The sequence below is a fragment of the Nuphar pumila genome, chromosome 3 (genome assembly GCF_984573655.1).
Source record: "Nuphar pumila chromosome 3, dmNupPumi1.hap1.1, whole genome shotgun sequence".
Classification (NCBI taxonomy): domain Eukaryota; kingdom Viridiplantae; phylum Streptophyta; class Magnoliopsida; order Nymphaeales; family Nymphaeaceae; genus Nuphar; species Nuphar pumila.
The window spans coordinates 30,568,946-30,589,653 of NC_143251.1; the positions used below are offsets into that span (position 1 = coordinate 30,568,946).

The 20,708-nt window shown below is 39.0% G+C and overlaps 2 protein-coding genes across 8 annotated transcripts in view; one reads left to right on the forward strand and one right to left on the reverse strand.

Moving 5' to 3' along the window:
• The window catches only part of LOC149842475 (calcium-dependent protein kinase 26-like), a 70,475-nt gene extending 53,482 nt beyond the window's left edge, over window positions 1–16,993 (forward strand). For 5 of the 7 annotated variants that reach the window (XM_089999208.1, XM_089999209.1, XM_089999205.1 and 2 more), the window contains exons 7-8: window positions 15,839–16,063; window positions 16,550–16,993. In XM_089999208.1, the coding sequence (XP_089855334.1) occupies window positions 15,839–16,063; window positions 16,550–16,672 (348 nt within the window). In that variant the 3' untranslated portion in view covers window positions 16,673–16,993. Of the gene's footprint in view, window positions 1–15,747; window positions 16,064–16,524 lie in introns of those variants that run through there. The other 2 variants (XM_089999211.1, XM_089999212.1) reach the window with 2 other exon arrangements.
• Window positions 16,994–19,230: 2,237 nt separating this feature from the next.
• LOC149842476 (glycerol kinase) overlaps window positions 19,231–20,708 on the reverse strand; it is a 36,786-nt gene continuing 35,308 nt past the window's right edge. Inside the window, exon 4 of the mRNA XM_089999213.1 lies at window positions 19,231–19,417. Coding sequence (XP_089855339.1) covers window positions 19,382–19,417 — 36 coding nt within the window. The 3' untranslated portion in view covers window positions 19,231–19,381. The remainder of the gene's footprint in view (window positions 19,418–20,708) is intronic.

The following is a 20,708-nucleotide window of genomic DNA, read 5'->3' on the forward strand; positions in this document are numbered from 1 at the left end:
GATAGGGGCTCATCCCCTGTCGCCCCGCTGTTGTCGGCAGGATGGGGCTCGCTCCCCTGTCACTTGTTTGTTTTCGGCCAGCAGGGGCACACCCCTGCTCTGCCTCTCTCTTTTTTTCGATCGACAGGCCAGACCTTCTATTCTTCGCATGATAATTAACGTAGCGCTGAATATTTCACTCTTGCAGATTTACGCAACGAGTCCAGTTCGCGCTCCGCGGCCCGACCCTCGTAGACATACGCAGCTGCACGACATCCCGAGGTAGGGTAAAGTCGCACAAAGGGCAATAAATGAATCTATTTAAGTTGAAATAATTAATATGCCCATGCTAGACATGCTTAGAGTTATATGGCTACTGAAATGCGTATTTTCTTGTTTTGCATGCTCATGGGTTGAGGTTCAATTTCATTCTTTGATTATTATTTTGTGTAGTTGTTTGTGAATTTGAGGTGTGGTTTCGTATTTCTTGAAATACATATGCCCTTGTTTGCTTGCACATTTCCTTTGAGTGAGGTACGACTTTGTGTCTCGTGTATTACTTATGACCTTATGTGTTTGCCTATCTAAGTGGTCAAGGTATGGTTTTGGTACCTCGTGTGTTATGTGTTTTTTCGCTCGATGTGCGGCATCGCAAGTCGAGAGTTGTTTGTTGTTATGTTATAACTTGCATATGTTGACACTTATGGTAAATATGTACCTACATAAATGTAGTATTGTGCCGATCCTGTTATCACTTGTTTTCAAAACACTAGAAGTTGTACTTGTGCATTGCAGTTCTTTAAAAGAGGGTTTCCTCCTGCGAACCCAGTGCTCTTCAAATGACACAACTTTTGCAAAGTTAAGTTTTAAGTCTCGCAGGATTGCGAAGTCACATTTGGGCCCTCCCAAGTCCACACACTTGGGAGAAATGTTTTATAACCTTGATTCAAGTTGCGGCTCAATTTAAATAACCCCGATTGGGGGCAGGAGCCTGTGATCGAGTGAGGTTCTGTTGAAGGACCCATTCTTCATTTATTAAACTTAGTGTCGCATGTCGTGCGAATCATGTCGATATTAATATAAATTTTGGATGCAAGAGTGATAGTGATGTGCCTTGGGTGAATTGTGGCTTTTAAGGATGAATCGTGCCAAATGAACACTCCTATTTTCGTTCGATCGTTATGAAGTTGTGTGTTGGGTATTCCTTTTGAGAAGCCCACAGACCTCCCTTGTTCAATATAGCGTACTTTTAGACATGCACAACATGTTAAGTACTTTGTTGATCAGACGAGAGATCCGAGATGACCTTGCATCATGAAATATGAAAAATGTTGTTGAAGTGAATTCAAGACTTATCTTGCCAGGCTGTGTTGTATTAATTCTTTTGCAGATAATATCTGTTGGGGTTTCTTTTGTGGAACCATATCCCTTTCATCGTAGTCGTACTTATGACATGTACGACCGTACTTTTTGATAAGTATGTCTTCTTACGTTGCGATGATTGGATGAGTAGGTTGTGGCAACCTCGATGGGTGCAAATAACAAAATGTTGTGATCACCTAAATAAGTGATGTTTTCGCCTTCACCGGCAAGATACTCGAGTTTGTCGAAAGACCAGAGTATGTAGAATGAGTCTTCAATTAACTACCCTTGATGTACTCATTCGAACCGCTGACTCCTGTCAGGAGAGAGGACAGGAAGGTACAAAACTTCGATGGACAGGCCATTAATGGTAGTTACGAGCAAAAGACTCGGCTTCCCCAGTCATCGGAGTTAGGGGAATGGGACTACCATAATTATCCTAGGTGGTAGCTCTCCATGTTTGGGATGCATCCATTGTTTATGCTGCTTTGGGGATTTCTCTCTTGGTCACCGATCGTCCCCTTAGGTGCAGACTCAGTCAGCTATCCGGGTTATCATAAAATACATAGCATAATAAACCCCCGGATCAGTCTAGGTTGTTTCTAGAGTCGTGCCTTGTGCGTATCCGCTTGGCCAGTTAATATCGAAACATAATTTAAATCCGATCACACAATGTGTTCAGTTATGCACGTATGAAAGTTGTAGGGTACCACAGGTTCAATACTTATGGAATTGTGTGTGTGGTTGATGAAATATTGTATTGTGCTAGTTAACTTACTTGTGCCAGTAAAATGCTTGTAATAATTTTAGCATTGTGCTCATGATAGTTGCTCTGTGAATCTGTTGAAATTAAATTGCCATATAATTGCCTGTCTACTTGACATATTAAATTATTCTGCTTAATTATGTTCAATATGGTCATATCTGTGCACCTACAAGTTTTTAGCGAAACTGACCCATTTTATGGGCAGGTAATAGATAGGTAATACAGTCTGCGATGGCACGATGGCGTGATAAGGTCAAGATAGAGCTCTTTCCCTGACGTTTCGCTCCCGAGGACATTTGGTATAAAGTGTGTTTCAAAATTTCTCTTTTATTAAACCGTGAGTTAATAAAACTGTTTAGTAAGCTTTTTCTTGGTTTCAACAAACGAATTCTCAATTATTGAAACTCCATTTCTAAACCATTTGATTTCAATGGTTGTGCGGGATTTGACAAAGGAAAGTTTACGCTGTAATGCGCTCAAGGTCCATCGACTTGTGATTTTAAAAATATCATTTTTCGCTGAAGTATTATTTAAACTCTGATTATTGTATGATTTCAAAGCTTTCTAAACTATTCTAAAAAGTTACAAGTCCTGGATTTTTGGGGCGTTACACTGCGCCGCAGACCGGGTCGGGTCTGCAGGACCCCAGCGTCACGCTGGGTCCTATTCCAGGCCTGGGTTTGTCAACCCGACCCGGTAAGGATCCTCTCTGCCCTCCTGATATCACGCAGGGAGGCCCCGTGGCAGCACATCCACGAGCGGGGGCAGGTGGGCCTCTTTGGATTGGGTCGAACCCAAGAGGGTCTGGTCCACTATTCACCTCAACAAGACACAAACCCGGTTCGCTAGGACCATCCGTTGGGTCTCAGGGAGCGGGTCTGTGTCTCAAGCCCCTTCACCCGACCTACCCAGTTGGGTCCGGTTCGCGGACTGCCCCGAACCAGGTTCAACCTATTACTTTTGAGCCCCAAAATAGATCCAAGGTCGACCCAGACCCGTATCGGACCCGTACGGAGCTCCAGTTTGGATTTGAGCCAGGTCGAAACCAGACCCACAATCATATGGATCGCGGATCGAGTTCAAACCAAGCCTCTTATCCCCATAACTCGATCCCTGATCCAACCCAGAGTTACCGAAAGCGCCTAGGTAAAAGGGGAAGCACACTTCCCCGAAGCGCGCTTCGGAAGCGCGAAACGTCGTGCTTCCGAAGTGTGAGGGGAAGCGTCCTCCTTTTTTGGGAAGCACGCTTCCCCCACGCTTCCCCCTCGCTTCCCCATTTTTTCTATTTTTTCGCTTCCCCCTCGCTTTCGGTTCACTTCCTAGGTCGCTTTTGGTTCGCTTCCTAGGTCGCTTCCGAGCCGGTTCAGAATTTTCTTCTAAGTAGTCCCACGCTTTTCCGCTTCCTAAATTTTTGAAAGTGCCTCGCTTCTTGCTCCCGCTTCCCGTATCGCTTCTCGCTCCCGCGACTGGTAACTCTGATCCAACCTATCCTCATCTGGGTCCGACGAGTAATTTAGGAATAGACCTGATCCACATCCCATCGGGAGAATCAACCTAACAATATACCAACCAGACCCTGTACCCAAACTCGAACTAACCCATCATTCCAACTCTGATCTAGAATCCAATACCGTATCCGACCCATCTCCAGTATCCTAACCCAAACCCATATTATGCCATTCCTACCCACCTAGAACCCGAGACCCATCCACCTTACCTTGGACCTCCTGTCATCCCGGTGCCTCAACGCCGACCACAACTGGCTCCTGCTCACGGGCTAGCCAGACCGAGGAAGATCCAGCAGGGACCGGCGCGACCTGAGTGCTGACCACACGTCGTCGGAGTACAACAGCACCAGCAGCCAGGCGAGCAAAATTGCGATGATGGAGCAGTGTGGGACAATGATACTTTGTGGAACGAGTACCCCGCAGGCATGGTGGAGGCCCGTCAGCAGAGAGCACCAGAGCGCCCCTCCACGTACGGGGTGAAGTTGGAGCTTCCAGAGTTCGCAGGTGAAGAATTGGTCTTATGTCGTCTAGTTCTTCTTTGACTACCATGATGTAGCTGAGGACCGTCGTGTCTCCCTAGCCTCCACTCGGTTGAGAGGCTTAGCACAGACATGGTGGGTTGAGTTGCAGAAGTCGCGAGAACGGCAGAGACTAGAGAGCGTGCAATCATGGGAGGAGATGCAGAGGTTGATGCAGTCTAAGTTCGTGCCGTCTGATCACGCTGAGAGGGCCTACAAGAAGTACCTAACCCTGCGTCAAGGCACCAGTACCGTGGCAGAGTATATTGCTGAGTTTCATCGTCTTTCCCTACGAGTGCAGATCTAGGAGACCGCTCGCCAACAGGTCACGAGGTATATTTCTGGTCTCCGTCCTGCTATCGCTGACGACTTCAGTTGTATCACAGTCGCGTCATTAGATCAGGCAAGTAGTTATGCCATGAATGTGGAGGAGAAACTGAAAAGTAGGCAGGAACATAGGACATCCCGTAGTGATCAATCCAGTCAACCCAAGTCGAGTTTTCCAACCTGGGGAGCGAGCTCCCCTAGGAAAGAAGACTCAAAGCCCACCCCTGAAGTCGACCCTAACAAACCCGATCAGTCTGGACCCGCGTACCATATCCGATCCAAAGGTAAGCCTGGTGAGTCCACCGTTCGTTGTTTTAGGTGTCAAGAGTTAGGACATATTGCGTCCAAGTGTCCCACCATGAATAAAAACACTCATCTAGCAGAGGGCATTGTTGAGTCTACGTCCGATAGTGAGAGCGAGGGTGAGTCGCTTGTTGAGAGGAATGACGAGGTGAAAGTCGTAGAGTTCGATGGCAGCATCGAAAATTTGTTAACCATCTGTCATGGGTTGACCACATCCCGAGAGTCGGCCCCGACAAAATGGTTGCGAAATAATATTTTTAAAACCCGGTGCAACTGTAAGGGGCGTGCGTGCGATGTTATCATTGATACCGGTGTTAAAATGTATCTCCAAAACCATTGTTGTAAGTATATATATATACTTATATACATAGAGATGCATATACATATATATCATATATGTATATGTATCTCTCTCTATATAAATATATATATATATATATATATATATTATTTTCTTACCCAAAAGGGTATTATTGTAATTTCTCATCTTGCGCATATTCCATTTGGAATATGTTGTAATTCCTTTTCTTTTTGTTTTGTTTTTTTGTATTTTCTTTTTTTACTTTTTTTATTTTTTTTTCATAAAAGGTACATTGGGGGTCCCCCAATAGAGTCGTTGGGGACCCCCCAAGGGTCACAAATGTGACCATTGGGGGCTCCCCAATGACTCCTTTGGAAGCCCCTCTCTTGTACCCCTTTGCTCTTGTATAAATAGGGGTGTTCCCCTTATTATTTCTTAAGCTTGAGAGCCTCAAGCATTTGCTCTTTTCTATAAAATACATGCCTTAGTGCATGTTTGCTATCTTTACGCTTTTTGCGTATTTTGTTCAAGTGTTGTGAGAGTGTTTTCGTGCACATCTTTTATAAAGTATTTGTGTTTGTATGCGTATTGTCTCTTTGTAGACAATTTCACATGGTATCAGAGCAAGGTTGGTGATAGAGGATCGTGGAATTCTCTTTTTTTTCGAGTGACCTCGAAAAGCATGCCTTTGGATATTTGAAGTGGTGGATCTTGCTTTTTCAAATATTTTAGAAGAATCTTATGCAAGTTAGAATTTGAAATATTGTCTTGTACACATTTTCTCTCTTCCTTTCTACTCCTTAATGGGTGAAAAAGAGTCTCATTTTGCTCTTGGCTTCCAATTAAATGGGTCCAACTATCATGTTTGGGCCGAAAACATGGAGGCTCATATAAAAGGGAAGAGGCTATGGGGTTATGTGCAAGGCACAATTCTGGAACCGGAACCCAAAATTACCGTGGTAGACGGAAGTGAAATCAAGATTCTTGAGGGTGAAGAAAGAATCAAAGCCTTTGAAGAGTATTCTAAGAAGCACGATGAATGGGAAATGAAAATTTTCAAGATTCTTTCTTGGTTTTTTTTCATCCGTGGAAACTAAGATTAATGCCAACATTATTAAGTTCAAAAAAGCATCAGAAGCTTGGCATTATCTTGAGAAAATGTATACATCAAGGGATCTATTTCATAAGTATTATCTTCAAAAGAAGGCTCTCTCTCTTTCTCAAGGGGAAATGACTATTAGAGAATATTTTGCCGATCTTTCCTCTATTTGGGACGAGCTTGAACCAAAATGGAGTGGAGAGACAATTGAACTCCGTCACAAGCAACTTGAAGAAGATTGGTTCTTCAAATTTTTGAATGGGCTAAGGCCCGAATTTGAGCAAATAAGGTCATCTCTTCTATCCTCGTTTACTCCTCCCTCTCTTGAAGATGTACTCACCAAACTAAGTGGTGAGGAGACTCGTATGAGTTTATGTAAACAAGGATCAAATGTTCTTGCGGTTCCTTGTAATTATAAAGAAAACAATGAGGTCAATGCCGTATCAAGACTCGGAAACAATGTTAAAACCTATCGTCCTCACTTTAAACCACAAAATCAAGGTGAAAATGGTAGACAAAGAGGAAAAATGGACTATAGCAAGATTATTTGTCATTTCTGTAAAGAACCGGGGCATATCAAACCCATATGTCCCAAATGAAAGAAGCTTCTCTCAATGGCTACCACCGGTGTACCACAAAAGGAGGAGGCATCTTCAAGTGGGACACTCTCTATAAATCAAATTGTGGAAGCTCTTCAACCTCTCCTCAAGGGAGCTACCTCCGGTGCTGCCGTATCCACTTCTTCCTCTCCAGGTAAAGTCTCTTGGCTTTTGGACTCCAATGCATCCTTTCATATGTCCCCAAACATTTTTTCGCTTTCCGATTACTCAAAAAATGTTTTTCCATCTTTTGTTTCCACTGCGGATGAAACCTCTCTTGAAATTAAAGGAATAGGTAATTTTGAAACTCAAGATTTTTTATAGAAAAGAGTTTGGTGCAGTGTTTGGAGAGCCTAAAGGCCTTCCACCTTCTCGGTCTTACAACCATGCTATCCCTATTAAGCACGGGGCCAACTCGGCTAACGTACAACCTTACAGGTATGCACACGTTGAGAAGCTTGAGATTGAGTGGTTAGTAAAGGAGATGCTTAAGGATGAGATCATCTGGGCCAACAAGAGTTTGTATTCTTCTCCGGTACTGTTGGTGAATAAGGATGGATCTTGGCGGTTCTGTATCAATTAACGAACCCTTAATCAGATTACGATTAAGGATAAGTACTCAATCCCAGTGATCGATGAGTTGTTGGATGAACTTCACGGGCACACTTCTTTTCGAAGCTGGATCTTAGGTCCGGTTATCACCAGATCTGCATGGTCTCGGATGATGTTCAGAAGATGACGTTCCGGACTCACGATGGCCACTATGAGTTTCTGGTGATGCCCTTTGGCCTCACTATTAAAATATGTATATATATATATATTGGGTCTTGTAATTAGGGTATTTGAGAGGGATATTTTGGTCATTTTGTATATGTAATAGGTGTCGATAGTTTGAGGTTTCTTTTTATTTTTATTTATTTGTAAATTCTCCAACTAGTTAGGGGCTCTCCAATGGTCACAAATGTGACAGTTTGGGAGCTTCCAATGTCTATATTGGGAGCTCCCCAATGCACCATCTTGTATATAAGGGGGCTGTTAGCCCCTTCTTTTGTTAATGCTTCCTTAAGCATATTTGAAATAACATTTGTTTTTTATATTGGTGTTCTTCCTCTCTTTTGAGAGGTTTTTGTATTTGGCCTTTTTGTGGCTTTGGTGTATTTGGCCCATAAGAGGCATTTGTATTTGTGTGTGCATATTTGTAGCCTCTTTGAGGCATTGTTGTAGTGCACTTGTTGTTTCATTACACTCACCAACGCTTCAGCTACGTTCTAGGACCTCATGAATGACGTCTTTCGGCCCTACCTCCGGCCGTTTATCTTGGTCTTCTTCGATGACATCCTGATCTACAGTCCTTGGGAAGACCACTTGCAGCACCTACAGGTTACCTTGGTTATCCTCGCTGAGCATTGCCTATATGTTAAGCATTCCAAGTGAATATTCAGGCAGACATATGTCCAGTACTTAGGACACGTCTGTTAAAATGTACCTCTTATATATATATAATATATATATATATACATATTTATATATATAATATTACATCAATACCCGATAGGGGTATTTTTGTAATTTCACATAGTTGTTTTAGAAAACAACTATTTTCGGTTTTTGTTAAAATGTATTTTTCTTTTTTTCTTTTTTATATTTAATTTTTGTATTTTTTAAGAACCAAAAGGGGCTCCAACCATAGAGTCGTTGGAGCCCCCAACGGTCACAAATGTGACCGTTGGGGGCTCCCAACGACTCCATGGGAGCCTCCTTTTGGGCTCTCCTTTTGAGGCCTTTGGCCTCCCTTTCTCTCCTCTCCCTCTTGTATAAATAGGGGTGAACCCCTTGTATATTTTTCATTCTAGAGAGCTCTCTCTTTTTTCAATAAGAGGCTTTTTATATTGTTGCCTTCTTAAAGGCTTATGCTTGTATTGTCCCTTAGTGGACTTGTGATATTGTCTCTTTTATTCATTGTTGTAAGTGCTTATAAGCACTCTTTATATTTCCGCAATATCTCATTACATGGTATCAGAGCCACTTGATTCTTGAAGGAAAGGTGTGGTTCGTATATTTCATATTTGGTGGATCTCTTCTCACTTCTTGGCAACATCATGAAGGCAAAGATTGACCTATCCTTCAAGCTCAATGGAAAGAATTATATGATGTGGGCATCGGCAATGGAAAATAATCTCAAAGGAAAGAAACTTTGGGGTTTTGTCATGGGTACCATTCCGGAACCTAAGCTCATGCTCACGAAGAACGAAGGAGGTCAAGAAAAGGCTCTTGAAGGAGATGCTCGCCTCAAGGCCATTGAAAACCATCTAAAGGAAGTTGAAGATTGGGAAAACAATCACGCAAAAATCCTTGCGTGGTTTATGAACAATGTTGAGCTTAAGGTATATGCTAATATAGCTAAATTTCGTAGAGCCAATGAGGCTTGGTCCTTTATGAAGGGTATGTATACCCAAAAGGATCTTGCAAGAGCATACTTCTTGCAAGAAAAGATTAGAACCACCAAACAAGGTGATTCTAGCATTCAAGACTATTATAGTGCCCTAAATCCACTATGGGATGAATTGACTCTTTTAGAGCCAAAATGGGTTTCTATGGAAGATATTGATTTAAGACAAAAACAAATGGAACAAGAACGATTGTTTCAATTTCTTTTTGGGCTACGTCCCGAATTTGAGCAAGTGAGATCCTCACTTCTCCATAGATCTATTTTTCCTCCTATTGAGGATGCTATTGCCGAAATCACTCAAGAGGAGACAAGGCTTGGCATGAGTAAACATGTTGATGAAGTGCTTGTCGTATCAAAACTGGGTAACAATGTAAGAACCTATAAACCTCCTCATTTTGGGAAACAAGGAAACTACAATGGAGGAAGAAAAATGATTGTTTGTCATCATTGCTATGAGCCGGGTCACATTAAACCCGCTTGCCCAAAGCTTAATGGAACTTTCAAGCCTAAGGTGGCCTCTCTTGAAGAAACTACCACCAAAGAAGATGAAGGCAAGAACAATGACCTCAAGGAAACTCTTGGACAAATATCTATGGCTCTCCAACAAATTCTAAAAGTTTCTTCCTCCACATCGGGTACGGCTATTGCTTCTACATCATCACCCGGTACGTATTCTTGGATCCTTGACTCCGGAGCCTCTTTTCATATGACCCCCCATGAAAATGCACTTATTGATGTTTGCACCAATTCAAAGGACTCTTGTGTCTCTACGGCCGATGGAACTTTTTTAAAAATTTCAAGTATTGGCTCTTTTAAAGATTCTCAAAAATTTTGTGTTCCAAAAGTAAGAGTTGTTCCCAAACTAAATTTAAACCTTTTTTCGGTCTCTCAAATTGCCGACCATGGATGTGAAATATCTTTCTCATCTAATGGTTGCTTTGTGCAGGATCTCCGGTCCGGGAAGCGGATTGGGCAAGGCCATAGAAAGGGAGACCTCTATTATATGGATCATCTCGATCTCCCTACAAATTATTTTTGTTCTTATGTCCAAGAAAAAAACATGGAAACTTGGCATAAAAGACTTGGTCATCCAAGTTATTCCAAAATGTATCTCTTTCCTTTTGGAAACAAATTTTGTAAGGAAAAAGAAATTAATTGCAAAGATTGCATTTTTGGAAAAATGAAGTCTATTCCTTTTCCAACTAGAACTTTTCTTTCATCAAGACCTTTTGAATTGGTGCATTCGGATGTTTGGGGGCCTTCTCCGGTTATGTTACTTTTATTGATGATTTTACTCGGTATGTTTGGATTTATTTTCTTAGTCATAAATCGGAAGTATTTACCTTCTTTAAAGATTTTCATAAAAAAATTCAAAATCAATTCCAAAATAACATATCTATTTTAAGATCTGATTCCGGTGGCGAATATTTATCTCACAAATTTCAAAACTATTTAACCAAAAATGAAATTTGCCATCAAAAGTCATGTCCTAGGACTCTTCAACAAAATGGCCTAGCAGAAAGGAAACATAGGCACATTATAGAAACCGCTAGAACATTACTTGTTTCTAAGAATATTCCAAAGAAGTTTTGGGCCGAAGCCGTTCTAACCGCAACTTATCTAATCAATAGAATGCCCTCTTCTAAATTAAAAAATGTTTCTCCCTATGAAAAGCTCTTTAAACTTTCACCCGATTTCAATCGTCTTTGTATTTTTGGTTGCAAATGTTTTGTCCTATTACATAAAAGGGATAAGTTATCTCCAAAAGCAATTGAATGTGTTTTTTTAGGATATGGGGAAAATAAAAAAGAGTATAGATGTTATGATTTTAAGAATGATAAATTATATGTTTCAAAAGATGTAACATTTCTAGAAGAAGAGAACGGTTTTGATAAAATAGAAGAAACAAATGAAATTGATTAGATATTTTTATATGATCTTATTGATGACATACAAGAAGATTTTCTTGAAAACATAGAAGATACATGTGAGGCGTCCCATCTTGATATAATACCCTCAAATGATAGTGATACAAATATGAATGTTTACTCAAGAAGAAATCAAGAAAATCCTATTAGTGCCCTCGAAAAATACTCTCAAATTTCTGAATCTACTGAGGAACCACAAGTTAGACATTCTTCTAGAATATCAATACCCCCAAATAGGTTTGTATCCTATGATTCCTTAGCACCCAACTATCGGGCGTGTTTAATAACTCTACATTCTTATTTTGAACCCGCTCACTATAATCAAGCTAAATCTATACCACATTGGGTTGAAGCAATGCAAGTTGAACTAAATGCATTAAAAAAGGCTAATACTTGGGAAATAGTTAACCTACCCTCACACAAAAAATCTATTGGATGTCGCTGGGTCTTCAAAGTTAAAACTAAAAGTGATGGCTCTTTGGAACGATATAAAGCTAGATTAGTCGCTAAGGGATACTCCCAAGAATATGGCATTGATTATGAAGAAACATTCGCTCCCGTAGCTCGAATGACCAGTGTCAGGACCTTAATAGCTGTCGCATCAACCAAAAAATGGCCTATTTATCAACTTAACGTAAAAAATGCTATTTTAAATGAAAGTTTAAGTGAAGAAGTTTACATAGATCCACCACTCGGAATTAATATTAAGCAAGGTCAAACACTTCGGCTTTTGAAGGCATTGTATGACCTTAAACAAACTCCTAAGGCTTGGTATGATCGTTTCAGTGATATCATGATAAAGTTAGGATTTCACTCTTGTTATACTGACACTGCTTTTTTTGTTAAAAATGCATGTACTAGTATCGTAATATTGTTACTTTATGTTGATGATATGATTATCACTGGGAATGATCAAAATAGTATTATTGATGTTAAAAATATGTTAAAAAATAATTTTGATATGTCTGATTTAGGTTTTCTTAGATATTTTCTTGGAATTGAAGTTGCATACTCTTCTCGAGGATATATTTTGTCACAGATGAAGCTTGTTGCAGATATCTGTTCTAAGTCTTAGATTTCTGATGACAAGAAAGTAGAGACTCCTGAGGTTATTAATGCCAAATTACGGTTGGAGGATGAGGTTCTTCTGGAAGACCCCACACCCTACAGACAACTCATTGGGTCTCTTACCTATTTAACCATCACCAGACCAGATATCGCCCATGCGGTTCATTCATTTAGCCAATTTCAGCATGCTCCTACAACTGTGCATATGAGTGTTGTTCTCAGGATCATCCGCTACATTCGGAATACCATCAATAAAGGGCTATTTTTATCCTCCTCTTCTTCCTTATACTGATGCAGATTGGGGAGGTAATCCCAATGATCGAGTCTCAACTACTGTTTTTTGTGTCTTTTTAGGGGACTCTTTGATTGCCTATCGATGCAAGAAGCAGCAGAAAGTTTCACTATCATCCACTGAAGCTGAGTATCGGCTATGACAACCACGATAATGGAACTTGTATGGCTTTGCAGTCTGCTTAAAGACATTGGGGGTTGATATTACCGAAGCCTCAAAATTATGTTGCGACAACAAGAGTGTCATCTATATTGCGAGCAATCATACCTTCCATGAGCGTACAAAACATATCGAAATTGATTGTCACTATGTTCATGACGAATTCTTACGAGGAACAATTGCTCTACCGTATGTCACTTCAGAATATCAGTTGGCGGACTTCTTTACTAAAGTTCTTCCGGCTCCTCGCTTCATGTTTATTCTTGGCAAACTTTCCGTCATTTCCCCGTAAAAGTTTGAGGGGGGTGTTAAAATGTACCTCTTATATATATATATATATATATATATATATATATATATATATATATATATTACATCAATACCCAATAGGGGTATTTTTGTAATTTCACATAGTTGTTTTAGAAAACAACTATTTTCGGTTTTTGTTAAAATGTATTTTTCTTTTTTTATTTTTTACATTTAATTTTTGTATTTTTTAAGAACCAAAAGGGGCTCCAACCATAGAGTCGTTGGAGCCCCCAACGGTCACAAATGTGACTGTTGGGGGCTCCCAACGACTGCATGGGAGCCCCCTTTTGAGGCCTTTGGCCTCCCTTTCTCTCCTCTCCCTCTTGTATAAATAGGGGTGAACCCCTTGTATATTTTTTATTCTAGAGAGCTCTCTCTCTTTTCAATAAGAGGCTTTTTATATTGTTGCCTTCTTAAAGGCTTGTGCTTGTATTGTCCCTTAGTGGACTTGTGATATTGTCTCTTTTATTCATTGTTGTAAGTGCTTATAAGCACTCTTTATATTTCCGCAATATCTCATTACAACGTCATCTTAGGCCAGGGCGTGGAGGTAGACCGCAAGAAAATCATGGCTATGCAAAGCTGGACAGTGCCTAGTCTCCTAAGGGACTACGAGGTTTTCTTGGCCTTACAAGGTACTACCGCAAGTTTGTTCAGGGGTATGCCTAGATCGCCCAACCCCTGAATGCTCTGTTAAAGAAGGGCACCTTCTGCTGGAGCAAAGTATCTGTTGTGACCTTCACTTCCTTGAAGGATGCCATGACTTGAGCTCCAGTGTTGGCCCTAACAGATCTCTAAGACCTTCATAGTAGAGAGCAACGCATCCAGACTGAGAATAGGGGTTCTCACGTAGCATGAACATCCCCTAGCCTATTTCAACAAGGTGATTGCGGAAAGGAAGCACAAGCTTTCAACCTATGAGGAGTTCATGGCCATTTGGTAGGCAAGTAGCGGACGTACTTGATTGTCTTACACTTCGTGGTACGGACGGACCATCGGAGCCTCAAGTACATGTTAGAGTAGAGAGTGAGTATCCCTACCCAATAAAAGTGGATCTTGAAGCTCCTCGTCTACGACTTTAAGATCCAATATCGCAAGGGAGTCAGTATTATCTCATTGCTTCCATGATTACTATGCAGGCGGTCTGGCATTTAATTTTAGTAGAATGGTTATGATTATTGTTGGTGGCAGTTTTGTGAAAATACACATTGACTATCATGTACTAATTCTGGACATTTCTATAGTATACCAATAGAAACGCTTTTAGACATAAGCCATATGCACTAGTAGCATGTTTCTGGTCTAATTTCAGTGACTTGAGCTTGTCGAGCCTATTTCATGAGTTTGAACAGCTCTTTATGAGCCAAACATGAGCCAAGCCCGAGTGGATCATCTCATTTCCCAGGCCTAGCATAGGGTGTAGGCACCATAAGATTATGGAATATGATTCATCAATTTGTAATATATCCAAAGCTTATGGGAGGGGTTGTTGAAAATCTGAAATGAAACTGGAAAGGAATTTTGTAACTCCTATGTAATCATAGTGTAGAATCCATCAGTTGATTCATTCCAACCCGTTGGTTTAATCCGGTAGAAATGAAATATCAATAATATTGGAGTGTCATCTTAACAAGGATGAATGTGTTCGTACAGGTACCTTTGTATAAATCTGTGTGCATATTTTATTCAAGGTACTGGTGATTACCTCCAATAGCTGTTTCCTTTTGGATTACATCTTTGAATCAAGATAGAGATGTTGAAGGGAGTTTGAGTGAAATTGATAGTGTGGCACAGCATCATTATTTAGATCATCTCAATTACAATAGCAACAGCATAAAGATGAGCGCTTTCACATAAATTTGGTGGTTTGGTTGATTTGCAACATCTTGACCATGCATTTGGAAGCAATAACAGTATGAACTATGCATTAGCTTAACTCGTATCTTAGCAAATTGAGGAACCATACATTTTGTTGCTGTTTAACATGAATAGAACATACTCACTTTCATATCAAAGCCAAATTTGAATAATTCCTTTTACAGGCTTCCCCTTAAGATCGTAAAAATCTCTCTAACAGATGAGGGAAAGAACCCTTCTTTTTATGAAATTTTAACTGCAGTTTGAAGAGGTGGCACAAAATTTTGACATGTGCCAGTTATTCATGATTATATTGTAATTTATTTCCGGTATAGAGTTTTCATGTTTGACTAATGTTAAGCTCTTATGAATGGCATGCAAATTTCATTCAAATAAGCAATTCCATCCCCCATCCTGGCCATTGCGATCATTTATTTGTTCATAGGATTGAAGCAGATATTAGAAAACTGAGGAACCATACACTTCTTCACTGCCTAACATGAATAGGACATGACTAAAAAATCCTTCTCTTTGAGATCTATGTATTTGTTCTGCTCTATCAATAGTTTAACCTGCCCATAAAACAGAGTAAAGGAACTGCTCTTCATATGAACTCTTTAGTGCAGAAAACTAGATTTCAAGCTAATGTGGTTTGACAGGGTTTCTCTTTCTGATTGTATGCAAATTTTTGCGGTGTAAAAATATAATTATTTCTGTTTGGACGCGATTTGTATCCAACATGCAGAGTTGCAAAATTGGTTAGTACTAAGTTATTCTAACCCTCATGTGAAATCTTTATGCAAAGGAAAGCAGTTCCACCTACAAACCACCACTGTTATTGGCCACATTGTTGTCCTTGCGACCATACCAGCAAAAGATGTCTCCTGTCATCTTATATTGACTAAAACCTATTCTGTGTGCAGGAAGCATTTTCCCAAAACAATAGCTTCATGTGTGTGTGTGATTATGATGATCTTGCATGGATCAGAATGTGACAGAGTAAATGTGTTTCAGGCTGATGTTGATAACAGTGGTACCATTGATTATGGGGAGTTCATTGCTGCCACACTTCATCTCAATAAACTAGAGCGTGAAGAACATCTAATGGCAGCATTTCAGTATTTTGACAAGGATGGTAGTGGTTATATAACCATTGATGAGCTCCAGCAAGCTTGTGCTGAGCATAACATGACAGATGTCCCTCTTGATGATATCATCCGGGAAGTTGACCAAGACAATGTGAGTAATAAGTTTATGGCTGTTGGATATTGCTTAAAGTAACTTCTCTGAAATAACAAGATATTTTTATGAATTTTGTGAAATTCAACAATTGTTTGTCAGGAATGAAATCTCCAATTATTATAAAAGCACCTTTGGGGCTATAGTATTTTATTTTCGCAATTGTTTAAGCATTAAGTAAAACAAATTTTGTGGTAATTTTCAGCATTCTGAACATTTTTGAAATGTGCAAGTTCCATCTGGGAAGGCAGACTGAATTTTGGCATAGTTCATGATTCTTGATATTTCTCAAGTGTTTGTTTCTTCATATAACCACAAAATTATTCCTGTTCTAATGGATCTTGTCATGTTAATTAAAGAAACACACTAAAAATGATTGTTCAATGGCTTTTTGTTTAGTTATCATCCTTTATATATTTGATACTGCTAGTGGTTTGAGCTCTCTACTTGTTCTGAGGCAGTTTATACCTGTTGGTGCACTCTCAGGATGGCCGGATTGACTACAACGAGTTTGTTGCCATGATGACAAAGGGAAATGGTGGACTCGGAAGGCGGACCATGCGAAACAGTCTGAACATGAGCATGAGAGATGCTCGTGGTGCTCATTGATTTTTGTAATTGGCATTTACATGCAGAGATTGGGGAGCCAGTTTCATCTTAGTTTTTGTTTTATGCATAGATTGGGCGAGTGTTTTGATGCCTTCTATCTGTTCTTCCATCGTAACAGGTGTAAAGCAGATCCAGGACTCCCTGGTGCTCTAGATCTTGTTATGGAAAACTTGACAGAAATAAACAAGACTTAAAGTTGCTTATTTGTGCCCCATTTTTCTCTTTGACCATGGACATAGCCACGCTGCTCCACAGTTACCTCGTTTTGGCATCCATGATAATAAAAGTTTGTTTCTTGTAATAAATACAGATTTGGCTGAATATGCATGTATCAGTGGTTGGGCAGAAAAGTTTGTTAGCAATATACTTAGTAGGCACTTGTTATGGTTCAAGGGTGCTAAATGGGGCCATGTTAGGGCACGTTCTTTACTCCGTTAACCACATCTGCAGCAACGCCCACAGTGAAACAGCCAAGAATGCATGAACTTTGCTGTCCCTATTTCAGCTCAATTCTTTAAGTAGAAGTGATAAAGGTAATAATGTTCTGAAAAAACATTGAACCTCTAAAGAAACTATTTGAAATAACGTGTAGTGCTAGTGAGGCCAACTGTAGGGTCCACTTCAATCTGTGAAAATATGTGGTTCATATCGGGCTGGATTTTGCCTGATGTCCAATTAAACTGGTTCAACCTGCTAAACTTAAATTTGGGTTTTAAATTAAATAAATCCAATTTAAGTTCATATCATTGGGTTTTAAATTAAATAAATCCAATTGTTGATTAGGTTGAGAATCCAATTTCTTTGACTATGATATGAACTTGGGTTTCGCCAAGAATGTAAATGTGTAATTATTTTATCAGAGATGAATACACATCTTTTTTACTTATGTGAACCCGAGATCTATATGTGATTGTGTCATATTTGAATGACACTGATTGTGGGGGTGGCTTGATTGAATCACTCGTGAGCCGATTGAGACTATGTGGTTGACTTAGTTTTTAAAGTAGATTGACATGAGAAAATATAATGTTACAATTTAATTGCACGTGGCATAATTTTACATTGTTATGACAGAGTGGCTAATAATCCATAATGATTTGCACAATATTTTTATGTAAAAAACTTAAATAATTTAAAAGACCTAAAAGATGTAATTAGTTTTCTTTCTTTGGTTGCCCTTTAAAATGGTAGGATCCTTGGATGGTGGTCACGGGAATCATGAGGAATCATGAGGATACTGAACTTCATGTGAAGTGTATATTTCAAGAACTCGATACGTGGTTCATGTTCCTAACTACGCTAATAAAAAAATTTCACCATTTTGCCTAGGGATGGTGTTGTTTGACTCAGCTACAGTTATTGATATACCAAAAAAAGTAACATCACTTTGTCGTCCTGACATTAGGTGATGATTCTTAATATTTCGATTAAGGGTGATGATTCTCAACGTTGGTCGAGAAACTTGTGTGTGACCTTATTAATAAAATACAATTGTGTAATAAAGTATCACGATAAACAACCTCAAGATTTATACCCATTTTGAGTATATGTGAGTTTTATAAAAGATGAAATTTAATGTATTGCATTAAATAGAGACATTCATTCAAAAGCAATACTTAATTAAATTAAAAGTCATTCATGCAAATTGCATTGGTTCATGCATCCCTAAATGTTTATGTGGCATGTGATTTTTGATTGTTTTGAATTAAACTGATTTATTGTTTTAAATATGCATTGTTTGTTAAAACCCTCTCAAACTTATGTTTGATTTAATTTATTTTATCTTTTAAAATGTTGGATTTCAAGGTCTAGTACGATAACTTCAATTCTTACCTATTTAAAAAAATATTCAAGTACACTTAGTGATGGTTGGACCGGTTTGTTGGAAGGATCGAAAGTTATGATTTGGTGGACCGAATTCTGACAATTTTAGGAGTTTGTGGTTTTTGAAAAACTTATTGAACCTTGAATATGGACTATTAAATTAAATTAAATTCAATTCAATTATATGGTTTGAATAATTATATGTTTGAAATGAATGATGGGTTGTTGACATGAAATATGTAATGTGCCCCGAATTCTTGAGATATCTTTTCATAATATTTTAAATTTATTTATTTATTAAAAAAACTATATTTTTCAAGAGTCTGTTTAGAGTCGTTGCGGGATTGAGTTATGCACCTCAATTGAACTAAAGTTGAATTGGAAAGAATAGCTCTCCCAATCTTCTATCAACATATATATAGGATCAAATAAAATGTTGGATGTGCGTAATGCTGGACGGGTCTGAAGCGTGTCCAACATTGGATATTAGCACATTAGTGGCAGCCACGACTGCCGCTAATTTTCTGGGTGTAAAATTGTCTCATGTATCAATTTAAAAAAAAATGGCCGCTGATAACAGTGGACAATTTGCTTGTCCACTATTACGGGCCTCTCTCTCTCTCTCTCTCTCTCTCTCTCTCTCTCTCTCTCTCTCTCTCTCTATATATATATATATATATATATATATATATATATATATATATATATATATATACAGTAACTGGAAAACTGTGTTTCACGAGAAGATGGTGACGTTATATATATTACAATTCAGATTACCATCAATTATGATGCCCATACTTGCTATGATACATATTGCTGATCAATAACTAGTAAAACTGGTAAGACACGTATACCTAGAAACATGGCCAAAATGTGCACAGTTCAAGCGTGACGCTTTTCATGTCCAATAGCCATTTCCTGAAAAAAGAAAAAGAAAAAAGAGGTGAGGTGACTCAAAATGACATAACAGAAGTCACAGAATAATAACCACCACATCAGCATCATTCATGCCATCGCCAGTATTTTATAAACGTCTCATGCTAAAAGCTACTATTGAAAAAATCCATCAAATGCTCACAGGGGGTCAGTCACAGATGGTAGTAAGCAACGGAAACAAAACCAATTTGTTTGACTGCAATGATCTTCTGGGAACTAACTTGTAGAACAAGGTCGCCAACAAACTTTACAGGAAAATAGCGTCCCAACCGACTAAATTGTAAATTGAGTCAAGGATTCATTAAACCTTAGAGGCGCCAGTTATTTTACGTTGCATAGCTAATTTGGGCCTTTTGACAAAGAAAGAAACAATATACTTTTTAAATTGCCCAGACCATATAGACCAAGGTTGCTAGATTAGGAAGCGAAAGCAAGAAACAATATGGAAAGCAAAAGCGAGAAGTGAGACATTTTAAAATATATAAGAAGCAAGAAATAAAAAAAAGATGAGAATTGAATGGGAATCAAAATAGAGCGCAAATAAAGACAAATAAAAATGACTTCTTAAATTTCATGAGTTTTTAGTGTAAGAACTAAATTTTTGATAAAATCTAAAAATGATGCTACCAATTTAAAGAAAGCACATGGGAAGTGAATACAAAATGTGAGAGGAAACATATAAAAAACATGAAAAAAATGTGAGAAATATATAAGCATGGATGAAGCGTGTGGAAAGCACAAAAGAAGTGTGGGAGAATCAAGATTTTCATAAATTTCGAAAGCAAAGAGTTGCACTTCTGAAGCGAGTTTTCAAGCACACTTCCCACGTATTTAAGAAGTTTCCCATAACTCTGATATGAACACATCTCATGACTACTCACACACATAGAACATTCTATTAATAAAGTTAAGAAAGCCATTGATTCCACTAATTCAGTAAGCCTAACAGACATACACAGGTGAGTTAAATTACACTACTTTGCTGGAAAAATACAATGCAACGGTCTGTGAAGAGGTCACTTCCACTCCTAATTGTTGGGGGATAATATCTAACATCAAATGGCTAAAAAATTAGTACTAAGCTTCACAATAATAATGTTCATGATGACAGCGATATATTGTTTTTTTAGATAGGCATACTGGAGTTAGTCAGACCCCAACCAGTTATACAATGTACCATCGGGTTTTGAACTTGCAATGTTACACACAAGGTGACGTGCATTCACAGCTCCTACCAAATAAGCAGAGCCCCGTTCGTACAGAGATATATTGT